Source organism: Cydia fagiglandana, chromosome 21, assembly GCF_963556715.1.
Source record: "Cydia fagiglandana chromosome 21, ilCydFagi1.1, whole genome shotgun sequence".
Lineage (NCBI taxonomy): Eukaryota > Metazoa > Arthropoda > Insecta > Lepidoptera > Tortricidae > Cydia > Cydia fagiglandana.
The window spans coordinates 1,664,479-1,685,329 of record NC_085952.1 but is presented as its reverse complement, the minus strand read 5'-3'; the positions used below and the strand labels follow the sequence as shown (position 1 = coordinate 1,685,329).

At 40.8% G+C, this 20,851-nt stretch overlaps 1 protein-coding gene across 1 annotated transcript in view; it reads left to right on the top strand.

Moving 5' to 3' along the window:
• Nucleotides 1-20,851, top strand: part of LOC134675077 (facilitated trehalose transporter Tret1-like) — a 43,903-nt gene that overhangs the window by 15,378 nt on the left and 7,674 nt on the right. The window contains exons 4-6 of the mRNA XM_063533240.1: nt 186-372; nt 747-868; nt 1,321-1,497. Coding sequence (XP_063389310.1) covers nt 186-372; nt 747-868; nt 1,321-1,497 — 486 coding nt within the window. The remainder of the gene's footprint in view (nt 1-185; nt 373-746; nt 869-1,320; nt 1,498-20,851) is intronic.

The following is a 20,851-nucleotide window of genomic DNA, read 5'->3' as shown; positions in this document are numbered from 1 at the left end:
GTTATGTACTAATGCACAACATCTTGTAGGTACAGTCGCCATCATATATTATATATCGGAGCGGCCAAGGTGCTCACAAATATCTGAGCACGCCTCTATTGTCAAGGCGTTAGAGTGCTTGTTCAGATATTGTGAACACCTTGGCCGCTCCTATATATCTGATGGCGACTGTACTCGTCTTTCAGGTGAGCAGCCGCGGCGCCCTAGGCTCCTTTCTCCAAGTATTCATCACGCTCGGTTTCCTGGTGGTCTACGTCATCGGTCCCTACATATCTTACGGAGCTATTGTCTACGTGGCTATAGTCAGCCTGGTAGTCTTCGATATTCTAGTGTTCTTCATGCCTGAGACACCGATTTATCATCTCACTAAGAGTAAGTATCTAGTACTCGTAAACACCAGTGATAAGTGGCACCAATAATGAAATAAACCAAAAATCCTGTAAAATAAGTAAATATATCAGTTTTTAAACACTCACAGACTGCAGGGATTTTGATAGCCCACGCAGTGCAAGTGTTATTTTAAATGTCAAACTTCTATGAAAATAAGACGTGTACATTAATAACACTTGCACTGAGTGGGCTATCAAAATCGCTGCAGACTTTTCTTGGTCTAACTCTAACATTCTTCCGTTGACGAGTATTAGTAACCTTTTAAAAGAAAAGTACAGTCAGCGATAAAATCAAACAAACATCAAACATGAAATTTTTGACAAAAAAGAATAACTTTTTTATTTTTTCATCTGTAGATGACCGGGACTCCGCTGTCTCATGTCTGATGACGATCCGTGGCCAGTCCCGCGAGGGTGTGGAGGCCGAAATAGATGTAATGGCTGCTGAAGTTGCCGCTTCAATGGCGAAAACCGCTACAGTGAGAACTACCAATTTATTCACTAAATAAATACCTCATGCATAATACATTGCACTCAACTGGGTACGGGTTCAGGTGACGTTCAGATTCAGACCGCACCAGCATTACTGCAACAGTATTGCAGCGTGACACTACCGCCGTCTGCATGAAGGATCACCTTAGACCAGACCGTGCCCGGGCCCGAGCTTCCGGCGCTTAATTTTCTATGACATGACAGGCGTGATGCTTTTCATAGAAAACGATGCGCCAGAAGCTCCGGCCAGGACACGGCCCGGTCTAACGTTGAGTCATTCTTCACTGCCACAAAATGTCAAAACCGATGCAGTAGTGTCGCGCTCAAAACATGTTCAAACATGTTAATCCAGAGGAAAATGGGGAATAGGTTTCGGAGCGGGCGGGCCACTTTCATCTTAAAGGATATCTATTCCAAGATTCTGGATTTTTCCTTCCAGATCCGGGATGTGTTCCAAGGCAGCAACCTCAAGGCGTTCTACATCTCCTGCGCCCTGATGTTCTTCCAGCAGTTCTGCGGCATCAACGCGGTTCTATTCTACATGGCCAACATATTTGAATCCTCTGGTGCTAAACTGAACTCTTCCGTTGCTACTATCATCGTCGGTATAGTGCAGGTAATTCTAATCTTCTATATATATAAATGCAAGTGTCCTGACTGACTGACTGACTGATTCATCAACGCAGAGCCGAAACTACAAAAGCCAGAAAGTTGAAATTTGCACACCAGATTGCATTTATAAAGTGTACAAGAGATAAGAAGCGATTTCGAGAAATTCAACCCCTAAGGGGGTTAAAAAGGGGATGAAACTTTGTATGTGGTTAAAGTTTTCTTTTAAGCTAGGAATGTGTGATCCTCCCCAGCCGGACCACCTCGTCTGATTGCGCCCAGTTTTTAATGGCGAAATGTACCTCTAATGTACTTCACGTACCTCGTCGGAAATTGAACGTACCTCTGTAGTTTGGCAGATATATGCGTTTAAAAGGGGTCCGGCTGGGAAGTAGAATCTGCAGCCGGACCACGCCTGGATCCGCTGATATCTGTTATTTTGAGATATAATTTAAATAACAGATGAATGTACCTGTTACGTACCTCTGAATAAATACTTTTTTTATTTAAAAAATGGTCTCATAAATGGATTTTCATACATTTCATTTTTTGAGTATACTACGCGTAAGCGCCTGTCAAAAAATAATAGCAACAGAGATAGTAGAAAACAAATGTATTCAATTCGGGCAAGGCGTCTAACGTGACAACTAGATACAAATGTGGGTGGTTATAGGGAGTGTTTCAAACCGACACGAGTTGCGAATTGCCTTTTCGCACGTGTATTTTACAACGTTTTACAGTATACAGTTGAAAACATCAGAGATGAAGTATTTCTGTTGCCGCTATAACAAATACTAAAAACAATAAGTTAAATATTTAAGTTCATTCCATACAACAAACGTGATTTGTTTGCCGTTGTTTGCTCGATATTAGTGATAATACGGAATGGTACGAGGACCTTCGTGCACGAGTTTGACTCGCACTTGACCGGTTTTTTTGTTTCTTGCCATGACGCTCTATTAGACTTTTGAAACTGTAATATTATTGTATTTAAATGATTATCATTATTATTTCCGACTGAAATTTATATCCTATGTATAACTTAAGTACTAAATATGCCGGTTATACCGGAATATACAGTGTGGAAAAAAATTACGGAACCTGGAAGGATAGTAACTTAAAACCTTAAGCTAGCTCATTGTACCTACTTAAATTAAACATTCTTTTATTTTTAACAAGAGACAAAACTGCATTTAAAGCTTTTTTTTTAATTAGCTTAGAATAACGTAGCGTGTGTTTAAGTTTTAGAATTTTTGTTAATGATAACATTTCTCCAAGAAACATTAGGCAAACAAGAAACATATCCATAAAATCGAATATTTAGTACTCAAAAATAATTATTTTTATTACAAAAAAAATTGAAGAAAAATGAATATCTTTGAATGCAGTTTTGTTTCTTTTTAGAAATAAAAGAATGTTTCCTTTAAGTATAATGCGCTATAACTTAAGGTTTGAAGGCAGTTTCCTTCCAGGGCCCATCAATTTTTTCCACCCTGCATTACCTATAGGTAATCTAACACATCTAATTTGTCAGTAGGAAAATGCGCGAAATTCCAATCATGAAACATTTTTTAAATTTGCCGGAATTTTCTAATGACAAGGTGGGTGTTGCCAGAGCATATAGATGGTCAAGCAAATCTTGTCAGTAGAAAAGGCGCGAAATTCAAATTTTCTATGAGACTTTATCACTTCGCGCCTACATTTTTCAAATGTGCCGCCTTTATATACTGACAAGATCTGCTTGACCAACTTTATATAGTTTGTCAAAGGACTACATGTCGTTTCAAATATAGACAGAGAGAATCATAATACTATCTTTGTCTTACATTAGTACTAGCACCCAAAAGAAAAGGATGGGTATAGTTTTTTTGTTCTTATTTACTGACTTTGGTTTGGCCAAATATATATCAAACTTAGGTAAATGCAAAAACCTATTACTATAATAATACCGTACATTTATGCGAAAAAACGGGCCGAGTGAGAGACGACATATGAAGTTTGTCCCTTTCTTTCACAAGAAAGCGTAAAAACTATATATACAGCAGCAAACTATAGTTTTCACAATATGGCTGGTGTTCGCTAGGCAGATCATAAAATGGCGGCGTTTCATTAGTTTGCACGATATAGCTGGTGTTCACTGGTGATCTGCCTAGGATTACCTATCAGTATTACCACCCCTTGAGGTTTGCACGATATAGCTGGTGGTCGCCAGTCAGATCATGAAACGCCGCCATTTCATGATCTGCCTAGCGAACACCAGCCATATTGTGCAACTCTCAATTGGTGATATGCCTAGGCAGATCATGAAACGCCGGCATTTCATGATCTGCCTAGCGAACACCAGCCATATCGTGCAAACCTCAAGGGGTGATATTCCTAGGCAGATCATGAAACGCCGCCATTACATTGTTTTGCACGATATAGCTGGTGGTCGCCAGTCAGATCATGAAACGCCGCCATTTCATGATCTGCCTAGCGAACACCAGCCATATCGTGCAAACCTCAAGGGGTGATAATCCTAGGCAGATCACCAGCGACCACCAGCTATATCATTCTTTTATTTCTAAAAAGAAACAAAACTGCATTCAAAGATATTCATTTTTCTTCATTTTTTTTTGTAATAAAAATAATTATTTTTGAGTACTAAATATTCGATTTTATGGATATGTTTCTTGTTTGCCTAATGTTTCTTGGAGAAATGTTATCATTAACAAAAATTCTAAAACTTAAACACACGCTACGTTATTCTAAGCTAATTTAAAAAAAAGCTTTAAATGCAGTTTTGTCTCTTGTTAAAAATAAAAGAATGTTTAATTTAAGTAGGTACAATGAGCTAGCTTAAGGTTTTAAGTTACTATCCTTCCAGGTTCCGTAATTTTTTTCCACACTGTATATTCCGGTATAACCGGCATATTTAGTACTTAAGTTATACATAGGATATAAATTTCAGTCGGAAATAATAATGATAATCATTTAAATACAATAATATTACAGTTTCAAAAGTCTAATAGAGCGTCATGGCAAGAAACAAAAAAACCGGTCAAGTGCGAGTCAAACTCGTGCACGAAGGTCCTCGTACCATTCCGTATTATCACTAATATCGAGCAAACAACGGCAAACAAATTACGTTTGTTGTATGGAATGAACTTAAATATTTAACTTATTGTTTTTAGTATTTGTTATAGCGGCAACAGAAATACTTCATCTCTGATGATTTCAACTGTATACTGTAAAACGTTGTAAAATACACGTGCGAAAAGGCAATTCGCAACTCGTGTCGGTTTGAAACACTCCCTATAACCACCCACATTTGTATCTAGTTGTCACGTTAGACGCCTTGCCCGAATTGAATACATTTGTTTTCTACTATCTCTGTTGCTATTATTTTTTGACAGGCGCTTACGCGTAGTATACTCAAAAAATGAAATGTATGAAAATCCATTTATGAGACCATTTTTTAAATAAAAAAAGTATTTATTCAGAGGTACGTAACAGGTACATTCATCTGTTATTTAAATTATATCTCAAAATAACAGATATCAGCGGATCCAGGCGTGGTCCGGCTGCAGATTCTACTTCCCAGCCGGACCCCTTTTAAACGCATATATCTGCCAAACTACAGAGGTACGTTCAATTTCCGACGAGGTACGTGAAGTACATTAGAGGTACATTTCGCCATTAAAAACTGAGCGCAATCAGACGAGGTGGTCCGGCTGGGGAGGATCACACGCTAGGAATTTGAAACTTCGTAAAAAGATATATTATTAAAATATAAGAAAACTAATTTCAGCGTTTTTGAAAATTCATCCCCTCCGGAGGTGGAAAAGGGGTTGAAAGTTTGTATGGATATCAAAAAAATTTTCAAGTGGTGGACTTGAATCTTTGTATTTAGGGTTATTATTAGAAGACAGGAAAAGTAATTTCAGCGTTTTGTAAAATTCATCCCCTAACAGGGTTTAAAAGGGGTTGAAAATTTTAATCCATTACAAATGCTTTGAAACTTCGTAGAAAGGCATAATAGCCGATTACAAAAAAAGTGATTGCAACGTTTTTGGAAATTCAACCCCTAAGGGGGTTCAAAAGGGGATGAAAGTTCGTCTTCGGGTGCAAATTTTATTTTAAGCTAGGAACTTGAAACTTTGTAAAAAAGTATCAAATTCAAATACAAGAAAACTAATTTCAGCGTTTTAGAAAATTCATCCCCCAAGGTGGTGAAAAAGGGGTTGAAAGTTTGTATGGATATCAAAAAATTTTTCGAGCGCGGGACTTGAACCTTTGTATTTGGGGATATTATTAGAAGACAATAAAAGTAATTTCAGCGTTTTTGAAAATTCATCCCCTAAGGTGGTGAAAAAGGGGATGAAAGTTCGTCTTCGGGTGCAAATTTTATTTTAAGCTAGGAACTTGAAACTTTGTAAATAAGTATCAAATTCAAATACAAGAAAACTAATTTCAGCGTTTTAGAAAATTCATCCCCCAAGGTGGTGAAAAAGGGGTGGAAAGTTTGTATGGATATCAAAAAATTATTCGAGCGCGGGACTTGAATCTTTGTATTAGGGGATATTATTAAAAGACAATAAAAGTAATTTCAGCGTTTTGTAAAATTCATCCCCTAACAGGGTTAAAAAGGGGATGAAAGTTTGTATGGGGTTAAAGTTTTCTTTTGAGCTACGAATTTGAAACTTCGTTAAAAGATATATTATTAAAATATAAGAAAACTAATTTCAGCGTTTTTGAAAATTCAACCCCTAAGGTGGTGAAAAAGGGGATGAAAGTTCGTCTTCGGGTGCAAATTTTATTTTAAGCTAGGAACTTGAAACTTTGCAAAAAAGTATCAAATTCAAATACAAGAAAACTTATTTCAGCGTTTTAGAAAATTCATCCCTCAAGGTGGTGAAAAAGGGGTTGAAAGTTTGTATGGATAACAAACATTTTTTCGAGTGTGGGACATGAATCTTTGTATTTAGGGACATTATTAGAGGACAGGAAAAGTAATTTCAGCGTTTTGTAAAATTCATCCCCTAACAGGGTTAAAAAGGGGTTGAAAGTTTGAATCCATTTATAACAAGTTACCTGAGGATGCTTTAAGATTACCCTTTCCAGCTCTTAAGAATTACTTAAAAAAGTCATTGATGTTGAAGGCTTATTACAGAGTCGAGGACTACTTGACAGACAAACATGCATGGTCCAAACCAGAAACTGTAATAACGACAAGTAGTAATTAAAAATATTGTATTATGTGTAGAGTTAAAGGTGACTCAGCTCAGGTAAGAAAGCACATCAAATTGTATGAAAGCATCTCATAACAATCAGTCAGATTCATATAATATGTATTCTCATTTCTTTTATTGATTTTAATTTCTTTTCCTTTTGTAAGATTTGATATGTTTTCTGAAAGAGCTACGTATTTGTGATTTCATGTACATATATGTTTATTTTTTATATCAAATTCTATAAAGTTATGTACTCACTGAGTATAATTGCATGAATTCTATAGTAATTTAAAGATGTGTCCCGCCGAGTTTGTTGCCGGTCCCATATTGGGATACCCTCCTCCAATTGAGGGGGGATTTAAATCTTCTCGGGGCAGAGGTGTACGGTTGGAGCCGGTAAAGGTTTATTTGACGTTCATAAGCGCATTGTAATATGCCTACTTGAATAAACTATTTTTTATCTTTATCTTATCTTATCTTATTACAAATGGTTTTGAAACTTCTTAGAAAGGCATAATAGCCGATTACAAAAAAAAGTGATTGCAACGTTTTTGGAATTTCAATCCCTAAGGGGGTTAAAAAGGGGATGGAAGTTCGTCTGCGGGTGCAAATTTTATTTTAAGCAAGGAACTTGAAATTTTGTAAAAACGTTTTAAATTAAAATACAAGAAAACTCATTTCAGCGTTTTTGAAAATTCATCCCCTAAGGTGGTGAAAAAGGGGTTGAAAGTTTGTATGGATATCAAACATTTTTTCGAGCGCGGGACTTGAATCTTTGTATTTGGGGATACTATTAGAAGACAATAAAAGTACTTTCAGCGTTTTGTAAAATTCATCCCCTAACAGGGTTAAAATGGGCTTCAAAGTTTAAATCCATTACAAATGCTTTGAAAATTCTTAGAAAGTCATAATAGCCGATTACAAAAAAAAGTAATTGCAACGTGTAGCGATGCTACATATTTGCCTAGGATAAATACATGCTTTTCCATACAAGATAACCGGTACAACATGACTGTCGCATTTCCAACAAAATAACATACACCAGAGTATGACACTTATGTAAAACTATAATGTACCTTCTCAGCTGTAGGTTGTTTAGCATATCCTGCCTCCTGGTTAGCTGGTTTCGAAGAAACAAGTCTAAAGAGTATGCCACTTGAACGGAACTTGTCACCCAAATTGCGCGGAGGTTATCGAACCAAACCTGGCTTCATGCATATCAAAATGATCCCCCTGGTCTACCCCAACTGCTCAAATAGGTCACTTCCTAATTTAATTAGTATTTTAGAATCATTTTCGGAATTTTTATGAAACATAAATAGTGAATATGAAGGTGTGAAAAGGTTGAAATTTTGACAGGAGAACTGTCAGAGAGTAGACTATGCGTTTAGTTACCGCATCGGAAAGAAGGTATTCTGAATGAAACAAGGTAGGAAACGTACGATAGAAATATAATTATTAGTAATTATTATTAACCACTTAAAATATTACAAGTATTAATGAGCATTGATATTTTGCGAGAGTCATATGATTTGGAAAAGGTTTAAGTTGGTTTGACGTTTGATGCGTCGATATGGATCGAAACGGAGGGCTGGGGATTTTTCTAGAATCGACAATGGATGGGGAGTTGGTACTGGGGCACGCTAGCATTTATACAGTTCCTAATTGAATATCGAAATAAACCGCCTCGCCCCCTTCCGCCGCCTGCCCTGGCCGGTGGAAGATTGGGATATATGTAAAGTGCGCCGTGTGTGTATGTGTTGTGCGCGAAAAGGGCGTAGCCCACCGAGTGCTTGCCGTGCCGCCGGCGAGCGCAAGCATGGCCGACGGTCGTGTTGCTCCGAGCGCCGTTGCGCGCTCCCTGATGTGCTGAGCGTCGTGGGGACACTGGTTTTCACCGCAGGGCGCAGTTTCCAAGGCCTGTGGACTGCGTGCCGCCTGGCGATCCCGAGGTGCTTCACACAGGCCTCCCCTTCACTTGCGTGGCCTGCCGACTCCGAGGCGCGACACGTTGGCGCCACCATCAAGCCGTAGGGCACGGCCTTGACTCGCGAGCCGTGTGTCGGACAGCCTTGCCGCGGTCCGACGATCCCGAGGTATCATCGCGCGGGTCCTTCTTGTGGAACTCCTGAGCGCCGCGGGTTGTTCTCGCCCGGGCTTGCCAAAGCCGGAGCTTGAGGAACGCCCGTCGCCCACCGTCAGCGATCCGCCCGCTGCGTTAAATACCAGCGGGCCTGTGGATGATAGCTACGTTCGGTACCCGTGAGTGCACTAGACTTTTATCCCAGGTTTTGGCCAAAACCCCGCGTCTCGTCCCTCTCGCGATCGTAGATTAAGGTTTACTATAGTGTCACCCCATAACCGCCGACAGTTTAGAGAAACCGATTGTATTCTGAGCAGCGCCCGCCCTAAAGCGGAGTGCATTGTAGTAGTTAGCGAAGTGTATTAAATTGCATGTCATATATTTGGTTTTATCTTTTCAATATCCTATCAAGTTCCCATTAACCAGGTTAGAGTAACAAGAGGACCCTTGCACTCCAAAAGTGAAATGTTTTACTGCGGATCTTATCCGAGGCATCACTTCCATTAATCATTTAGACATTTTAAAAACCTTATTATTTCTCATACAACAACAACATCATTTTTTATACACGACAATGGCGCCCGAAAAAAAGTTTTAAATATCAACCTGGTTGCTGTGAGCTTGGGAGAGCGATAAGATAAATGTATAAAATTAGTATTAGTTAAAAAAAGAATTAAATGCAATTATAGGTCTTAAAAAATACAATACCATTTAATTTGTAACTTTACTTGTGACAGAGTAGCAAATTTATTATTTATTGTAATTATTATTAGGCTACACTATGAATAGTTAGCATAGCGCTTAGCCACAAATTATTTTTTCTACCACGCTCCAGTCGAGAGCATAGTGGTAGTTTACTTCAATACTTCATATATCTACCGAAGTGTTATTAGCTTATAATACTTAGGTGCACACCCTGACACAAGTAAAGCAGCAATCTTACCGACATGTCGGAGGAGGAAGGGGACGAATTCCATGACACAGGTGAGAGGGAAGGCAAACCCCCCACCACTACTCGTGAATTAACAGGATTCAATCCTTCGTATGTCAATACACGACCGCGGGGTGCTGCTGCAGACGCCCACCTACCCGGCCCATCCACGCCAAAACCACTAGAGTCTATTTTACCATATTTGGGGGCTCCGGGCCTTGTCCGTCAAACCAACTCAACCTTAACAGGGGCAGTCACTACAACCCCTACGACGGGGACTACAGGCAGTACAGAACGCATCGTGCATGTATTGCGCGAGGACCATTTGCGGTCGTGGAATTTGAAATTTTCAGGTGACTCAGATGTCACCGACTTCTTCCTTAGGATTGATGACTACAGACGTAGCCGAGACACTCCGGAGCACAAAGTGCTTAAATGTTTTGCAGATTTACTAAGCGGTAAAGCCTTAGATTACTATAGGCACATACGCGACGGAGTCTCCTCGTTGTCGGAATTGCAAGATCTTTTCAGATCGTTTTTTACATCAATAGACAATGATTATACTTTAGAAAAAACTATTCGAGAACACCGACAATCGCCAGGCCAGTCATTACATTTTTACATATTGGAGATGCAAACTATGAATGCGCGGCTGACAACAAAATTATCGGAAACAACCTTACTGCAGATAATTAAACATAACATTTTGCCATCATATGGGCACCTGTTGGCTGTCGACGACTCGAATAGCATCCAAAATCTTATTGCTATAGGCAAACGTTTTGAAGCTTATTCAGGCTTACCTGGGTCTACAAGTAATTCCAAAACAACAAAACAAATAAAACAAATTAACGAAATTAAAACTTATAATCAGAGAAATTTCAAGAGCAATAATACACAAAGACAGGTAAATAATAAAAACAACCAACTTACTTGTAAAAAATGTAAAAAATCGGGACATTCATACCAACAATGCCGCACTATTCCAGGCATTGTTTGCTTTCAGTGCGGTCAGAAAAATGTGCTTACAAGCACTTGCCACAAATGTAATCCTGCCAAGGGCAGACCAGCGCCGGAAGCAGACAATGCCCAAAAAAACTAGATAGACCAGGAGCCATCAAAACAATATCAAACACACTATATTTAGGTGCGGTGACTCCTGGTGTAAAGGCGGTTGAAGGAGATAACAGAATTTACATTGATTTTGAGGTACGAGAACGAATATATACAGGTCTAATGGACTCAGGAGCAAATTTAAGTATAATAGGGAACAATTACCATAAACATTTCTTAAACTTAGGATTTAATTTAAAAAATTACACTACAACTGCGACTTGTGCAAACCGTTCTGTCGTTGAGGTCATAGGTAAAATCCTATTACCAATCAATTTCAGAGGGATGCTTTATAATATCATGTTTATGGTAATCCCAGAAGTATCTGATGACTTCATTTTTGGCATGGATTCTATATTAACACTAGAATTAATAGATATTTTTAAATTAAAAGATATTCACCTTCTAAAAAGGAAAACATCACTTAGGCCGGAGTCACTAAAAACATTATGTGCCATAGTGCCAAAACATGATCTCTCCCCTCTCGAATCAATTCAACTGGACAAAGTAATAAATGAATTTAAGTCAATCAGTACAGAGGAGCGAGGTCTGGGTAAAACATCTCTAGTAGAGCACAAGATCACAACAACGGGGCCACCAATAAAACAACGATATTACCCGCTTTCACCGGTTAAACTGAAGGCTTTAAATGACGAAGTAGACCGGATGCTTCAGCTGGGCGTGATAGCACCATCTAAATCACCATGGTCTAACCCCGTTGTTATGACTCCAAAAAAAGACGGTTCCTGGAGATTTTGTTTAGACGCCAGGAAACTTAACGACGTCACAGTCAAGGACTCATATCCTGTACCATACATTAATTCAATTTTAGATAATTTACGTGGCACACGTTATTTAAGCTCAATCGACTTGTCGGCGGCTTACTGGCAAATTTCTTTATGTGACTCCGACAACGTCGACGGCTCCGGCACGTCATGTCAAAAATGTGCATTTGTGGTACCAAACCGCGGACTATTTGAATTTAAACGCGTCCCGTTCGGTATCTCGAACGCGGGCTGTGAATTACAACGTTTGGTAGACTCTCTTTTTCACCATAAATACGGCGAGAAGATATTTGCATATTGTGACGACCTTCTCATAGCCACCAATTCGTTTGAAGAGCATATCGTTATTTTAAATGACGTTTTTCAAGCTTTAAGCAAGGCAGGTCTAACTATAAATTTTAGTAAGTGCGAATTTTGTAAGTCAGAGCTTAGGTACCTTGGATACATAGTCGGTTCACAAGGTCTACTAACAGATCCACAAAAGCTAGATAGCATTAAAAATTTCCCGCGCCCAACAACCGCTAAGCAACTACGCGCATTTATAGGGCTCTGTTCTTATTACCGACGATTCGTGGCAAATTTTTCAACTATCATAGCCCCGATGACAGCTTTAATTGGCAAGAAGAAGGGTAGAGACACCGTAGACTGGACAGTGGAAGCAGAGAGGTCATTCCTAGCGCTTAAAGAAGCCCTCACCCAGGCTCCGGTGCTCGCCTGCCCTGATTTTTCCAAACCATTCCAGATCCATTCAGATGCATCAAGCGTCGGCATCGGGAGCGTACTTATTCAGGAATTGAGCGGTATAGAACACCCTGTAGCTTTTTATTCTAGGTTGCTTACGAAAACCGAACGAAATTACAGCACAACCGAACGTGAACTCCTAGCATTAGTGGACTCAATAAATCATTTTAGACCGTACATAGAAGGTAGCCGCTTTGTGGTGGTCACCGACCATATGTCGCTAAAATGGCTCAAAACGCTAAACAACCCTTCAGGTCGTTTGGCGCGATGGGCAATGCAGTTATCTTGTTTTGACTTTGAAATTAGACATAAAAAAGGCTCCATGCACGTAGTTCCAGACGTTTTGTCACGTATTGAGGCAGTAATATTCGAAGGAGGTTGCAGTTCTAAAGATAATTGGTATAATAACTTATTTAAAAATGTAGAAACAAACCCAGTATTTCATAAAAACTATCAAATAAAAAATAAAGTACTATTTAGATATTCAAAACCAATATCAAATTTACAGACCGAAAATAATAGGAAAATAGTTTTGCCTAGAGAATTAATACTAGAATGCATTAAAGAAAATCATGAAAAACTAACAGTACATCCTGGCACATTTAAAACTTTATCAAAAATTAAAGAAAACTATTTTTGGAAAGGCATGTATGCAGACGTGAAAAATTATGTGGCCACGTGTGAGAAGTGTAAAGCATACAAACACTCAAATCAGCCTCCACATGGGCACATGACAAACCAGAAAAAGGTTAATAAACCTATACACACTCTATCTATCGACCTAATAGGTCCTTTAGTACAATCATATTCTGGTCACGTCTACATACTATCTATAGTTGATGTATTTACAAAATATTGTTGGATTCACCCACTTAGAACTGCAACAACTAAAACAGTAACTACATTTATAGAATCAGAAATTTTAAATAAAGAGGGAATCCCATGTGTTTTAATCTGCGACAACGCAACAATATTCCAAAGTAAACAATTTAAAGATTTCTGTGCCACACACTCAATACCAAGGATATTTTATAACGCATATTACGCACCTCAATCTAATACAGTAGAACGCTTTAATCAAACTATTGAGACCTGCCTAGCTATTTTAGTAGGACAAGACCAAAGGAACTGGTCCAAGTACCTACCGCAAATCCAGCTATCTTTGAATAGCACTATTAATATTGTAACGGGGCATACACCATTCTTGTTGGCAAAGGGGCGAGAGATGATGACGGATGGCATGCTGCATTCCATTAGGGGCGGTATTCCAAATTCGTTAGACGACCTCCAAATTTCCAACCGGTCCGACAGAGCAACTGCTCTCAACGAGATGGCAGATATCTTCCAGCGCGTCACTGATGCTTTGACCAAAGCGTACAAACAAAACGCGGTACGATATAACCTGCGCCGTAAGGAACTACGGCTAAGCGTAGGCGATATCGTATGGAGGCGTAATTTTGTACAGTCAAATGCAGCACACTTCTTCTCCGCAAAATTGGCACCGCGCTTCCTGAAATGCAAAGTCATTAAGAAGCATTCGGATGTCGTATATGATCTTCAGGAGATAGACACGGGTAAAATTGGAAAGTATCATGTCAAGGACATAATTAAAGTCCCACAAGGTGTATGTCACACGTAACAATTTATTTTATATTATTAGGGCATACTAAGATTTAGCCCATTCTTTTTTTTTCAAGCATACATGCTTCTTTGACCCAACTGGTCAACATTTGTTCCAAGCATTTCCTAGGAAATCAAATTTTATAAGTAACTACATACCCTAAGGGCCCAGGGTGACTCAATTATGGTGGATATAATACACTAAGTAGGACATGGAAAAGGAAACCAAGTTTTTTCTTTTCCAATTAATGCAAGCCCATTGGCTGCATATTGGAGTTTGATTTAAGTGCGGGTTACAAGTAACTTCCACTATTGCTAGTATAAGTAATAAATAAAAACTACCAACTAGTAACCACATTATATTAGGGTACTAGTGGCTTTGTATTTGTAGGAATATAGGCATAGCAGAGCATGCTATAGTAAAACATAACTATTAGTATATCAATAGGTAGCATTACATTAGGAATAGAAATACATGTAATATACTAATTAATTAGAATAAATTAGCCTAATCAAAGATAACTAATATTTTTGTTAGCATTAAAAGATATCAATTAGCCTCAAAATGAGAGTTAGCTCATTATTAACTATAGCGACTACATTATACAACTTAAGACTATTTCAAAGGAAATCTAGGTTATATTTTTTAGTTGAGTAGCAGAAACCACAGTGTGGTGGCCACACGCTGTGATTTCTAATGTGAAACACGTGATAGTCATGATCTGACCACAGCATAGTGTTAAGAGGTATACGTCTACGTTATAGTTCTAGAACATAATATAGGTAAATTAAAGATAAATATTAAGTAGCATACGAAACAAATAAATATAGGTTTAGTGTCAAACGATAATAAATATAGAGCACATGTATATGTCCGCATGTATAGTTAACGTCCTACTGGACCAGATGATTTTTTGGGAAAAGATTTTTTTTTTTCTCTCCGGTTACCCCGGCTGCCTCGGTTAAGCGGCGCTTAACCTCTTTGCCGAGAGAGGGGATATTGTAGCGATGCTACATATTTGCCTAGGATAAATACATGCTTTTCCATACAAGATAACCGGTACAATATGACTGTCGCATTTCCAACAAAATAACATACACCAGAGTATGACACTTATGTAAAACTATAATGTACCTTCTCAGCTGTAGGTTGTTTAGCATATCCTGCCTCCTGGTTAGCTGGTTTCGAAGAAACAAGTCTAAAGAGTATGCCACTTGAACGGAACTTGTCACCCAAATTGCGCGGAGGTTATCGAACCAAACCTGGCTTCATGCATATCAAAATGATCCCCCTGGTCTACCCCAACTGCTCAAATAGGTCACTTCCTAATTTAATTAGTATTTTAGAATCATTTTCGGAATTTTTATGAAACATAAATAGTGAATATGAAGGTGTGAAAAGGTTGAAATTTTGACAGGAGAACTGTCAGAGAGTAGACTATGCGTTTAGTTACCGCATCGGAAAGAAGGTATTCTGAATGAAACAAGGTAGGAAACGTACGATAGAAATATAATTATTAGTAATTATTATTAACCACTTAAAATATTACAAGTATTAATGAGCATTGATATTTTGCGAGAGTCATATGATTTGGAAAAGGTTTAAGTTGGTTTGACGTTTGATGCGTCGATATGGATCGAAACGGAGGGCTGGGGATTTTTCTAGAATCGACAATGGATGGGGAGTTGGTACTGGGGCACGCTAGCATTTATACAGTTCCTAATTGAATATCGAAATAAACCGCCTCGCCCCCTTCCGCCGCCTGCCCTGGCCGGTGGAAGATTGGGATATATGTAAAGTGCGCCGTGTGTGTATGTGTTGTGCGCGAAAAGGGCGTAGCCCACCGAGTGCTTGCCGTGCCGCCGGCGAGCGCAAGCATGGCCGACGGTCGTGTTGCTCCGAGCGCCGTTGCGCGCTCCCTGATGTGCTGAGCGTCGTGGGGACACTGGTTTTCACCGCAGGGCGCAGTTTCCAAGGCCTGTGGACTGCGTGCCGCCTGGCGATCCCGAGGTGCTTCACACAGGCCTCCCCTTCACTTGCGTGGCCTGCCGACTCCGAGGCGCGACACGTTGGCGCCACCATCAAGCCGTAGGGCACGGCCTTGACTCGCGAGCCGTGTGTCGGACAGCCTTGCCGCGGTCCGACGATCCCGAGGTATCATCGCGCGGGTCCTTCTTGTGGAACTCCTGAGCGCCGCGGGTTGTTCTCGCCCGGGCTTGCCAAAGCCGGAGCTTGAGGAACGCCCGTCGCCCACCGTCAGCGATCCGCCTGCTGCGTTAAATACCAGCGGGCCTGTGGATGATAGCTACGTTCGGTACCCGTGAGTGCACTAGACTTTTATCCCAGGTTTTGGCCAAAACCCCGCGTCTCGTCCCTCTCGCGATCGTAGATTAAGGTTTACTATAGTGTCACCCCATAACCGCCGACAGTTTAGAGAAACCGATTGTATTCTGAGCAGCGCCCGCCCTAAAGCGGAGTGCATTGTAGTAGTTAGCGAATTGTATTAAATTGCATGTCATATATTTGGTTTTATCTTTTCAATATCCTATCAAGTTCCCATTAACCAGGTTAGAGTAACAAGAGGACCCTTGCACTCCAAAAGTGAAATGTTTTACTGCGGATCTTATCCGAGGCATCACTTCCATTAATCATTTAGACATTTTAAAAACCTTATTATTTCTCATACAACAACGATATCATTTTTTATATACGACAAACGTTCGTGGAAATTCAACCCCTAGGGGGTTAAAAAGGGGATGAAAGTTCGTCTTCACGTGCAAATTTTATTTGAAGCTAGGAACTTTAACTTTTTGGAAAAAAAGGTAATAAATTAAAAAACATGAAAACTTATTCAAGCATTTTTGAAAATCATCCCCCAAGGTGGTGAGAAAAGGGTTGAAAGTTTGTATGGAGATCAGATATTTCGGTAGTGCGGAATGCGGAACTTGAATCTTTGTATAAGGGCATAGGCACCTATTATGAGAATACAAAAAAAGTAATTTCAGTAACCAACATCAAAATTCACTTGACTTAAAACTTCATACAACTTGCTAAAAAAGAAAGTAGTTAATTTCAACTGTTGTATACATACATAGGTATATCATCATAATTATAGATGTGGGTAGCTGAGGAATGTGCGGTAGGTTTAGAATAAAAATAAATCTGTCTTGGTCTAGCTATCTTGGTGGTTTTACTTAGATCCCTAATCCTGAATACCACATGGTGTCAGGTGTAAATAACCCAGTGTATTAATCGTAAATCAGACGTCTCGGTTGTTTAGTGATGACGGGAAAAGAAATTGCAGGGTCGGCCGCTCAGAATAGTGGCTATGCAAGTTTACAACAGCCCCCGCCGTTATGCGACGGCAGCAACGGTAATATGGCGGACAATTGGCGTGATTGGAAAAAGGCTTTCGATTGGTACTTGGTAGCTTCGGGGCGTGATGGGGCATCGGGGAAGGAAAAATGTGCGTTATTCTTACATATCATTGGTAAAAGTGGACGTGAAATATATGAAGAATTGGACTTTGAAGAGGCCGAAAAGGACGATTTTGATGTGTTGTGCGAAAAATTTGAATCGAGGTGTGACCCAACAAAAAACATTAACTTTGAGAGACATCTGTTTTTTGAGTGTTCTCAGGGAAGTGACAAGTTTGAGAAATATTATGCGACATTGAAAGTGAAAAGTAAATCGTGTAAATTTGGGGATCTAAGGGATAGCTTGATTTTGACTCAAATGATAAGGGGGATAAAAGATGGCCAGCTGAGGGAGAGGATGCTCAGAAAGTCGGACTTGGAGTTAAAAGACGCCGCAGCATGGTGCAGGGCGGCCGAGGTGGCGAGCGAGCAGGCCGGGGCCGTGCGCGCCGCGGAGCCGCCTGCGCCGAGCGCCGCCATCGAGCCCGTCGCGGCGCGCCCGCGGGCCGCCGGCCGCCCGGGCCCGCCGCCCGCCCGGCCCCGCGCCACGACCGCTGCCGGTGCCGGCCGGAGGGAGCGCCGATGTTGGAATTGTAGCTACACGCATGATGACAACAGATGTCCAGCTGTGCAAGTGACATGCTTTAAGTGTAATAGGAGAGGGCATTTCGCGAGATGTTGTCGGTCGTCCGGATTGGTGAGTCATACGATGCGTGAGTTATCGTGTCAATCGACGGAGGAAATGAGCGAAGAGGAGGAGTTTATGATAAGAGGAATTGAAATCGGAAGCGTTGACAGAAAGGACTGGTACGAGTGGATAGTGGTAAACGGAGCACGGGTGCAGTTTAAATTGGACAGCGGTGCGGACGTGACAGTTATCTCGATAAACAATTATGTGGCTGCCGGATTTGATAAGCAATTATTATGTAAGACGAGTTCAATATTGAAAGAGGTTAGTAAACATATATTACCAGTTGTAGGTTGTTTTGAAGCGGATTTGAGTTTTAATGATGCTATAATTAGGCAAAAAATATATGTGCTAGACGCCGACTGTGACAATTTGTTATCGCGAGATGCTTGCGTACAATTAAGGTTGATAAAGCGTATTTATGAAATTAAAGACTCTTGCATTAGTAAGATGATAGCGTCGCATAAGCACATTTTTGAGGGAATTGGGCAGTTACCGGGGTTACATAAGTTAACAATTGATAAAACTGGGTCTGCGGGTCTCGAAAAATACCAATTAAATTACGGCCGAAATTAGAGGAGGAGTTGCAAAGGCTTCAGCAGTTAAATATAATAGTGCCGGTTAGTGAACCGACTGACTGGGTCTCCAATATTGTGATAGTAGAAAAAGCGGACGGAAATATTCGACTATGTCTGGATCCTCAGCATTTAAATAAAGCGATAAAGCGAAGCCATTTCCAACTCCCCACTCTTGATGAAATAACGGCTAATATCTCGGGTGCCATGTATTTTTCGATGTTAGATGCGAGTAAAGGGTTTTATATGTGTGTTCTAGATGAACCTAGCTCAAAGCTTTGCACATTCGCGACCCCTTTTGGGCGCTTCCGTTTCCCCAGGTTACCGTTCGGGGTCAGTTGTGCGTCAGAAGTTTTTCACAGTATAATGTATAAATTATTTGCTAGGCAGGGTGTGGAGGTGTTTATTGACGATATATTAGTTTACGGAAAGACGCGAGATGAACACGATCAGAGGTTGGGGGAGGTAATGCGTGTAGCGGCCGAGTATGGGGTTAAGTTCAATAAGAACAAACGTGTGTGTTTAGTCAGGATACTGTAAAATTTTTGGGCCACATACTAGATAGAAATGGAATTCGGATTGATCCAGATAGGGTGAAGTGTATAGAAAATATGCCTATTCCGGAAGACAAAAAAGGGCTAGAACGCTTTATAGGCATGACAAATTATGTGTCTCGTTTTATTCATAATTATGCAGATAAGGTGGAGCCGTTAAGGGAGCTATTAAAAAAAGATGTCAGTTTCGACTGGCATGAGGGGCACACGAAAGCATTCAATGATCTTAAGCGTCAATTAGCACGGACGCCGACACTTAGGTACTACTCGCCCAACGAGCCGGTGACGGTGTCGGTGGACTCGAGCTCGCGCGGGCTGGGCGCGGTGCTGCTGCAGGGCGGGCGGCCCGTGGCCTACGCCGCGCGCACGCTCACTCCCACCGAGACGAGATGGGCTCAAATAGAGAAGGAGCTCCTCGCTATCCTGTTTGGCTGCAGTAAGTTTCACCAATTTATCTATGGGCACTCTCAGGTAACGGTAGAAACGGATCATAAGCCATTGGAGGCTATTTTCAAAAAGCCGCTGAACGAGACACCGATAAGACTACAACGTATGTTATTAAAACTGCAAATATATTCTTTAAGCATTTGTTATGTACCAGGCCGACTGATGTACGTGGCTGACACGTTGTCAAGGGCGACCGCGGATTTAGGAGGTAGGGGCGATCACCGAATACAAGAGGAGGTAAATTTACACATAAACACCCTGGTAAGTAACCTACCATTTAGTAGTACTAAAATGCAGGCAATACGAGAGGCAACGAGAATAGACCAGAGTTTGTGCGAAGTGATGGGGTATTACAGAAAGGGATGGCCGCATACCAAAAGTATTGTAACTGAAAAAGCTAAGCCTTACTGGGAGGTGAGAGATGAGACCCATGTCGTGGAGGATGTGGTGTTTCGGAACGACTTGGTGATTATCCCTAGTGGTTTACGGGCCGAGATGATCGAGAAGGTACATGAGGGTCATCTCGGCATCGAGAAGTGCAAGAGACGAGCGCGCGACGTGATGTGGTGGCCGGGCATGGCGGCCGCCGTGGAGCGCGCGGTGCGCGAGTGCGAGACGTGTGCGCAGCGGCGCGCCTCGCCGCCGCGCGAGCCGCTCGCGCCGCACGCCGACCCCGATAGGCCTTGGCAGGTGCTTGCAGCTGATATATTTCAGGTAAAGAACAAACATTATTTGCTCGTGGTCGACTATTACTCCAAGTACGTGGAGGTGGCCACTATAGTGGATTTGAGAAGCGCGACAGTGATAGGTATTTTAAAGCCTATGTTTGCACGTCACGGGATCCCGCAAAGACTGGTATCAGATAACGGGTGTCAATTTGTGTCGCAGGAGTTTAGAGAGTTTGCTAGGGATTGGGATTTCGAACAGGTTACTAGTTCACCGCATTATCCTCGCTCGAACGGTCTTGCGGAGCGTAATGTGCAAACGGTCAAGAATATGATCATAAAATCACAAGAAACTAAAACTGATTTTTACGTGGCACTGTTGAATTTTCGCAACACACCAATATCGGGTGAAAAATACTCACCTGCTCAGTTACTGTTTGGTAGGAGATTAAATACAAAGTTACCGGTAAAAAGTAGCCTATTGAATCCTAAGACTCCGGTGAGAAGAGAAATAGCAATCAGACGCGAT